Source organism: Nicotiana tabacum, chromosome 1 (assembly GCF_000715075.1).
Source record: "Nicotiana tabacum cultivar K326 chromosome 1, ASM71507v2, whole genome shotgun sequence".
Lineage (NCBI taxonomy): Eukaryota > Viridiplantae > Streptophyta > Magnoliopsida > Solanales > Solanaceae > Nicotiana > Nicotiana tabacum.
Genome location: NC_134080.1, coordinates 146,658,930 through 146,667,703, shown reverse-complemented (window position 1 = coordinate 146,667,703; position 8,774 = coordinate 146,658,930). Strand labels below are relative to the sequence as shown.

The 8,774-nt window shown below is 39.8% G+C and overlaps 1 protein-coding gene across 1 annotated transcript; it reads right to left on the bottom strand.

The window, feature by feature from the left end:
* Positions 1 to 6,595: 6,595 nt before the first annotated feature.
* Positions 6,596 to 7,123, bottom strand: LOC107786154 (large ribosomal subunit protein eL34-like). Its single transcript, XM_016607607.2, has one exon. It carries the CDS (start codon positions 7,084 to 7,086, stop codon positions 6,724 to 6,726), a length of 363 nt encoding a protein of 120 aa, XP_016463093.1. The 5' UTR covers positions 7,087 to 7,123; the 3' UTR covers positions 6,596 to 6,723.
* Between the last annotated feature and the right edge of the window lie 1,651 nt (positions 7,124 to 8,774).

The following is an 8,774-nucleotide window of genomic DNA, read 5'->3' as shown; positions in this document are numbered from 1 at the left end:
TCCATGGGTAGTTTGGCTCATTTGGGAGCGGATCAGAGGCCTTTAGCTCGGGAGGTTTATCAATTGTCCAGTCTGAGGGTTCATATTTCGACCTCAGACGAGGGGAAGGTTATGGTGCGTAATGGAGCAGAATCGTCACTGGTAGCGGAAGTCAAGGAAAAGTAGATCATTGATCCAGCATTAGCACAGATGAAGGAGGCAGTTTTGAATAACAAGACTTCGACATTTTCACTCGGTGGTGAGGATGGTGTATTACGATGTCAAGGTAGGCTATAAGTTCCAGATGTGGATAATCTTCAAGGGAGGGTAATGGCGGAGGCTCATAATTCCAAGTATTCTGTGCTCCCAGGTTCTACGAAAATGTTCCGTGATCTCAAGGAAATTTATTAGTGGAACGGTATAAAGAGGGGTGTGGCGGACTTCGTATCTAAATGTCCGAATTATTAGCAAGTAAAAGCTGAGCACCAGCGGCCCGGTGGGTCAACTCAGCTTATGGAAATACCAATGTGTAAATGGGAGATGATCAACATGAATTTCATGGTAGGGTTACCTCGCACTCAGCGCAAGTTCGACTCAGTTTGGATAATAGTGGATCGACTCACCAAATTAGCTCACTTCTTTCCAGTCAAGTCCACGGATACTGCGGAACAATATGCTCAATTGTATATCAAGGAAATAGTAAGGCTTCATGGCACTCCACTTTCTATTATCTCAAATCGAGGGGCCCAGTTCACAGCTAATTTTTGGAAGAAATTTCAGCAAGGTTTGGATAATTAGGTGAATCTCAGCACGGCTTTCCATCCGCAGACTGATGGTCAAGTAGAGCGGACTATTTAGACACTTGAAGATATGTTACGGGCTTGTGTCTTGGATTTCAAAGGTAATTGGGATGATCACTTGCCACTTATAGAATTTGCTTACAATAACAGCTTTCATGTTAGCATTCAGATGGACCCATTAGAGGCATTGTGCGGGAGGAGATGTAGGTCTCCGATTGGATGGTTCGAAGTGGGTGAAGCAGAATTGTTAGGGCCAAATCTCGTGCACCAGGCTATGGAAAAAGTTAAAATCATTCAGGAAAGGCTGAAAGCTGCTCAGAGTCGCCAGAAATCTTATGCGGACATTCGTCGAAGAAAATTGGAATTCCAAGTAGATGATTGGGTGTTCTTGAGGGTATCTCCTATGAAGGGAGTCATGCGATTTGGGAAGAAAGGGAAGTTGAGTCCTAGATATGTCGGGCCGTATTGGGTCACTCAAAGGATAGGATAGGTGGCCTATAGACTGGAATTGCCCCCTGAAATGTCATTAGTGCACCTGGTGTTCCATGTGTCTATGTTAAAGAAAGTGGTTGGAGACCCATCCACCATCGTTCCAATCGAGGCTATTGAGGTCAATGAAGAGTTATCATATGAAGAAATTTCGGTCTCTATTCTTGATAGGCAAGTCCGCAAATTGAGAAACAAGGAAGTTGCTTCAGTTAAAGTGCTATGGTAAAGTCAACAAGTCGAGGAAGCCACTTGGGAAGCAAAAAATGAAATGAAAGAAAAATATCCCCATCTGTTTGAACAAGTCTAGTAGTGATCGTGCGAACTCTTGTCTCTAAGTAAACTGATGTTGTGTTCAATCTGGTGCAAAGACACCCCATATTTTTCCCTAAATGTTTTACTATTGTAACTCCTCAAGTTGTGCAAGAATTGTATGTGTTGTGATTATTTGAGTCATGCGCAAGCCCCTTTTTGGTAAATGAAAGTTTTGTAAGAACTCATGTGATAAGTGAATGATTAAAGGCAGTGTAGATTGGTAATGATTAATTGGAATACGTATAGTGTATTGGAGTGGTTGAACTGTATGGAACTCATTGAAGTGGCCAAATTATGTGCAGGTGTTGAGGTAATGAATTGTATACCAGTTGTAGGGATAATAGGGATAGCGTAATGGTGCTTGGAAATGATGTTTTGGGGGCTCTCTGACAGGTAGATAAGTCTAATTACAAAGGAAACTCTAGCAAAAAAAAAATTTCAAAAATTGGGAGTTTGCATATCATGTTTTCAAAACCAACCAATTTCCAAAATCCTCATTCGAGGACGAATGATTTTAAGTGGGGGAGGATGTAAGGCCCCGTGAAAACTTGTACTCAAAATCGGGTAGCTTGTGGTGCCAAGTCCCGAATATATGTTAGGAATGTGTAAAATTAAGCGAGTCGCGGTTCGGACCCTTTTGGTACTGATCTATGTTATAAAAAGTCAAGAAATATTATTTTCCAGGAAATGCAATTCAGCGGTCTAGAATGCGGTCGCATAACAGATATGTGGACCGCATAATCGCCGCAAAGTGAGTCAGTGTGTTGGTCGAATTGGAGGTTAAATATGTGGTCAAATATGCGATCGCATAATGGATATGCGGACCGCATAGTCGTCGCATATTTCCCTTGGGATTTTGTGAGGGGCAGTTCTGCGGTGCACTATGCGACCGCATAATGGGTATGCGGACCGCATTTCTACCACATACCCAGGCAGTGTGTTCAGATTTTGGGAGCACTTTTGCGGTCCATTCTGCGGACCGTATTTCCACTCTGCGATCGCAAAGTGCGATCGCATACCTAACTCGGGCTCCTATTTTTCCAAATTTTAAACCCGACCCCTTCTTCAATAAAACACCCCAACCCCTTATTTTAACATATTTTCTGAACAAAACTAGAGAGAGGGAAGAGAGATTTCTTGAGAGATAAAGTCCTACCTTCATCAATTTGATTCTTCAAAGTCACTCGGGCCGGGGAATTTCAAGTAATTGTCTTCATCTCCGTTCTTGCAGGTAAAATCCCCAACCTTTTTTCATTGTTTTTCAGATTTAAACAAAAAGGGGGATTCTCATGCGTTAATTCTTGAAAATGGAAGTTGAGATACACATGCATGTCCTTTAAAACCTAGAATCTAGTAAGAGGAATTGGGTAGAACTAAAGATTTGCAAAAGAGGGGTTGATAACCTATGTAAGTTCGGGCTGAGTTTGTGAACATCAATTCTAAGTTATATGTGTTAACTTGTGAACTAGATTGACGGTACTAGGTTGTTGGTGAATTGGAAATAGAAGGAAAAAAAGGGGGAATTCGACTCCAGGTATGTATTGCTAACTTTAACCTTTTTAAAGTCACATTGTTTGGTGTACGAGTAATTGGTATGTGTTACTTATGTGGACTATTTGCGAATTCTTGTGATTAATATGCCTTGAATGTTGTTGGTTAAATCTCCCGATATAATGGCGTAAGTAAATGGCAACAAACCAAGTGTGTGTGTGAATGTGTTTATGTGGTAAGAGTTGTGTAACAAATGATGGAAAGAAATCGTAATTGATGCAATTGAAACAACTGTGGTAATATCATACGTGACTTGTCGCGGGCAATTATCGTTGTGACTTAAGTTGTATACGGGTTGTTGCATATGATGGAAATAGTATTAACGTTTATGAAAATTCTTTGTGAATTGTTGTTGTTGTCGTGTGAAATGTGATTGTCCGGTGGGATCGGGTTGCGCGCCGCAACACGAAGTTATAAGGTGTGTGTTGTGGTGATAAGGGTGGCCGAGGTAATAAGGGTGGAAAAGTGATCGAAATCACTATTGAAATAAAAATATGTGAAAGTTGTGAAATTATTGATGTGATGAAATAATGTTGAAAGGGGAAAAGGAGAGATTGTGGACTTTGTTTGGCTTTGGTTGTTCCTTTCATGTGCATTTGATTGTTGATTCTATTACTGTTTGTTATCTGTGTATTTCTTTATTTTACTTGGGGTAAAGTTTGTTCATACATACCAGTACAATTCAAATGTACTGACGTCCCTTTTGTCGGGGGCGCTACATTCGTGTTATGATTGTAGGTGGTTCCATAACAGGTACTCCAGCCCACCGACAGTAGCACTCCTTCACCTCCCGTCAGCTGAATTGGTGAGCCCCTTTCCTCTCGGGGCCCTGTGTGGCTCCTGCCGCTTATCCTCCCGAAAATTTTATTTTGGTATTTGCGTAAGGTATAGCTGGAGCCTTGTTACCGGCAAGTATTGTAACACTCTTTTGTATGTTTAGAGGCTCCGTAGACAGGAAATGTGGGTTATGTACTTATGTATTTTGGGCAATATAACTTGTAAACCACGCTACGTAACTATGTATGTTATGTCAATCTCATAAGAATGTGTTTAAATTTATAAATGGCTATTTCACTTGGTTAATGGGTAATGGAAACGCAGGGTATCTCGTGGAATAGGAAAGGCACCCAGGTCCGCATGGCTGGGGGCTACCCGGTCGAGCGTCGGTCGCGCCCCTCGGTTTTCGGGGCGTGACAGAGGGTCGTGTCTTTTATAGTATAAAATCAGGCAGAAATAAGGTAAGAAAATAGTTGAGGAACTGATTGTCAATCAATTACATAAGACTCCCTTTAATTAAGGGATTCATATTCAAAACGGGTAAAAACCATTTAAGGAAATAAATTGAATAAACACTTTGTGCAAAGCATGCAATTAGGGGCAAGTATATAAATGTTATTTAAGGACAAGGTTTTGAAATACACGATTTGTGAAAATAAGGTAAGCAAATCAATTAACAAGCAGTAAATCAAAAGGGTCTGAGATTTTGCATGAATGAACCAAGTCAGAAAAGATGAAGAAGGGTTTTAACTTAGGCTGAGTCACAGAGAAAATCAGCAAACAATGGAAAGAAATCAATCAAGCCCTATTCAGAAGGAAGTTTGAACTAATTGCAAATTTGAAAACCATTTTAGAAGGAAATTCATCAAATATAAGGAGCATAAGAACATGTTAAGTATGAAAAAGACGGTGGTGTCATTGTAAAATCAGTAAAAGATCCAGTGCACAAGAGTTTAGTAAGAGCTGGAATCATATGAAAAACAAATGTTTTGAAACTCATTTCAGAGATTCAAAATAGGTTCAGAGGTCTTAGAAAGAACTGAAACCTCTACCATGTTCCTCTCAGCAACTGAAACTCGTGAGAAACATGATAGAAAAGTCACATGCAGAGCATAGCGGAAGAATTCAAAGAAAATAGAGTAGAAGAAGCTAACACGAAACGTAATGGAAAAGACTGATAAGATCAGTAGCAGAAGCATGCTGAGAAGTTTTTAGAAGGAACTTAAACAGAACTTAGTAGAAGGAAAATAGTAAAACACTTAAGAACACAGTAGAAAAATATAGTAGGAGAAACATATCAGAACATGGTAGAAGAAAGTACCAGAACACAGCAGAGAAGCATACGAGAACATAGTATAAGAAAACGCAGTAGGAGATGCATACACGAACAGGATATAAAAAACACAGTAGAAGAAGCATACAAGAACAGAAAACACGGTAGAAGAAGCATACAAGAACGTGGTAGAAGAAAAAATATAAGAACATAGTAGAGGTAGATGCACACAAAAGAAAAAAGAAAGAAAGTCATAGAAACACTTAAACATTTTTCCAGAAAACCCTAGATCGGAAAAGAAATGGTTCTGCAAGTAATTTTGAAAGAAAAGCCAGAGAAATCATTTGAAAACTTAGGGAAAGCATAGATACACAACAGATCTAAAAGAATCGGAAAAAACCTCGAAGGGTTAGGGTTTCAGAGGAACCCCAGTAGTGAGAAAGGCTTTGAAGAGTCACCGATCTAAGTCGGAGAGGTCAAAATCAGGCTCGAACAACCATGGTACACCGGAATAAGGCTGGAGATGACCGTGGAACCTCGAATTGACAGAGGTCTGGGTACAATCCTTCAAGGCCAGGCCTTGAATCTTCAGAAATCAGGCATGTGGGAGTCATAGGGGGTAGGTATAGGACTCTCATAGCCTTGGAAGCCATAGATTTCGGTGTCTTTCAGGACGGAGATGGTATGAGGCTGCTAGGGTTTGAGAAGGTTCGAGAGTGTTTGAGAGAGTAGAGGGTTCAGAGGCGGCTGGTAGGTGAGAAATGAGAAGGTTAGGGTGGTCGTTTGGGTTAAAAAAGGTAAGAGTGAATAGGGGCCGTTGATCTCTGAGATCAACGGCCAGGATGAGAGGGGTCTGGGTCGGGTAGGATTTAATTAGGGTCAGGGGCGGGTTTAAATTAAAATTAGGTTGGGGAATTGAGATTGGGAATTAGGTGCAATTGGAGCTGATTTAAGGCTATAATCGAAATAGTTGGGGCTAATATTTAAATAGCCACTTTTTTCCTTATTTATTTTTAAAATAGTAAAGTAATTTTTGGAAACAAATTAAAAGTACTAAATCAATTAATAATATGTAAATATTAAATTAAAAATACTGAAATCAATTTTGTAATTATAAACACAATTAAATCTAAAATAGGCTAATATTACAATTATATGCAATTTAGCTTTAAAATACTAAATAAATTTGTAAAACATGTGCGAAAATTACCTTAGCTATATTTTGGTATAAACAAGAGAATACAATAAATGATTTACCAAAATGCCAATTTTGGAACACTTATTGGTTTTTCTAGATAAAATAGGGCAATAAAATTGATTTAAAAATCTTTAAAAAAATTTGAGAAAAATAATAGAACCTTGAGATATGCTTTTTTTTTTTGTTTTTTTTAGAATGGGGGAATGAAGTCGGATATAATCAACTAAAGCAAAATGCTCCTCAAAAGCTGCAGCAATCAGGTCAATTTGTAGTGCACAACTTGTAAACACTTGAATGTCAAAATTTCACCAAAATTTAAAATAAAGTCCCTCTAAACTCTCAGCTTAGCTCTTGGCCGCCAGCTTTTCTTTGGCTTTTTGGATCTTCAAAACCTTCTTCACAATTTTCTGCTCTTCCACCAAGAAAGCTCGAATAATCCTCTCCCTTACTGCACTTCCAGACAATACTCCACCATAGGCACGGTTCACAGTCCTCCTGTTCCTAGATAATCTGGATCTCTTATACTCAGTTGGTCTCAAGTGTGGAATCCCCTGAATCCTCTTTCCAGTTACAGGACACTTAGGACCACTAGCCCGCTTCTTGGTACTCTGGTAAATCAACTTCCCACCTAGGGTTTTGACGACACGGTGCTGGTTGGATTTGGTGGCATAGTTGTGGCGTTTCCGATATGTGAGTCGCTGCACCATCTTCGGAACCTCTCTCTCTCTCTCTCTCTCTCTCTCTCTCTCTAGGTTTGGCGCTTCCCACCTTGAGATATGCTTATATATGTATATATGTGTTATTTTAAAAGGTATTTTACATATGAAAATATATAGGAAAAAATTGGGTATCAACAGGGGCGCTGCATTTCATGCGTGCAGGTTCAGATAGACAAACGGGTAGACATCCTCAGTAGGTGTTGTCCGAGCTTAGCTTTATCGGTAAGCTCCCATTCTTTCAGAGTTGCCAAGTCTAGTAGTGTGGTGTATATCTTGTGTATATATGTAGATAGGTCATGGGTAGGTCGGGGCCCTGTTCCCATCACAATATATCTATCAGTAGAGGCTTGTAGACATATCCTATCGGTTAGTGCAGTATGTTGGGCTTGTAAGCCCTGTACATAATATTTTGTTGGCCTGTCGGTTGTAGTAATTATGACGACCTTGCCGGCCCAGTTTTTTGTTGACATTAGTCAGCATTAGTCTCCATTTAGTTTTATATTTTGCATCGCACATTATCTTGTAATATGGCCCATAGCCAAAGTATGACATTACATGTTCATAGTCTCGTAGTCGCAAGTGGTACGCAAGGATATGTGGGCACTCGGTGTCGGTCTCGCCCCCTGGCTCGGGGCGTGACATTTACATTAAAGAAAATCTCGTAAACTTTCTCATATTATATGTATAATTGAAAGTAGTAATATCGATAACTATAAAAAATCATATTTTTCAAACCATTTTTTTTCTTTACAAAAATCTTCCAACTTTCGGAATCAAAATTCGACCCCGATATCAAAAAGTCCACTCCCGGTCAAACTTTCTAAAATTCCAACTTTTGCCATTTCAAGCCAAATTCTACTACGGACCTCCAAATCACAATCAGGATGCGCTTCTAAGTCCAAAATCACCCAACGGAGCTAACGAAACCATCAGAAATCTAAAACCTTCATACACTACCAATGATGTAAGAAACACGCAAAACTCATAACCATTCATCAGATCAACCAGACATGAAGCTCCCTCTCCTTCAACAAGAACTATAGTAAATTTCTTAGCCGACTTTCGATATTATCCTTCCAACCATGATGTAATCAAATTCGATAGTAACCATTCCAGGTCCAACAACCTCATCTTCCAACACGACCACTCTAGTGACATGGCACCTCAATACAATCTAAAGCCACAACCCGTGCAATCCGTGCATCAATAAGCAACAGCCCAAATGTACTCAAACATGGAAAAATGACTCAAACAAGAGAACCTTCCTGCAAGCTCAACGGGTACCACCACAACACAATGTTAAGAACCAATCACACGCCGCAGAACTAAAACACACGAATCTAACACAAGGGATCATACCTCAATATGACTCTGCTACAATGCGTGACCCCATCCAAGCACTAGTCCATGGCATATATCTCAAGCCACCTTGCTCAAAGTCAATAACCATGCGCGATTCGACAACAAGTTCCCAAAGTGCATTACCATAACTACGGAGAGAAAATAACACAATACAACATTCTGGAGAGAACATAACCAATGCACAATCAATCATGCAATATCCAAATACCCATCTTGCTCAAATTCTGCTATAGGGCCCCAACAGAACCGTACCATATGTACATATAACCAATGAATCACAACTCCTCGTAGCATAGAAGGGTAGCTCACAGATC

Excerpts from the sequence above, each read along its gene's own strand:
- LOC107786154 (XM_016607607.2), bottom strand. The coding sequence starts at position 7,086 with ATGGTGCAGCGACTCACATATCGGAAACGCCACAACTATGCCACCAAA.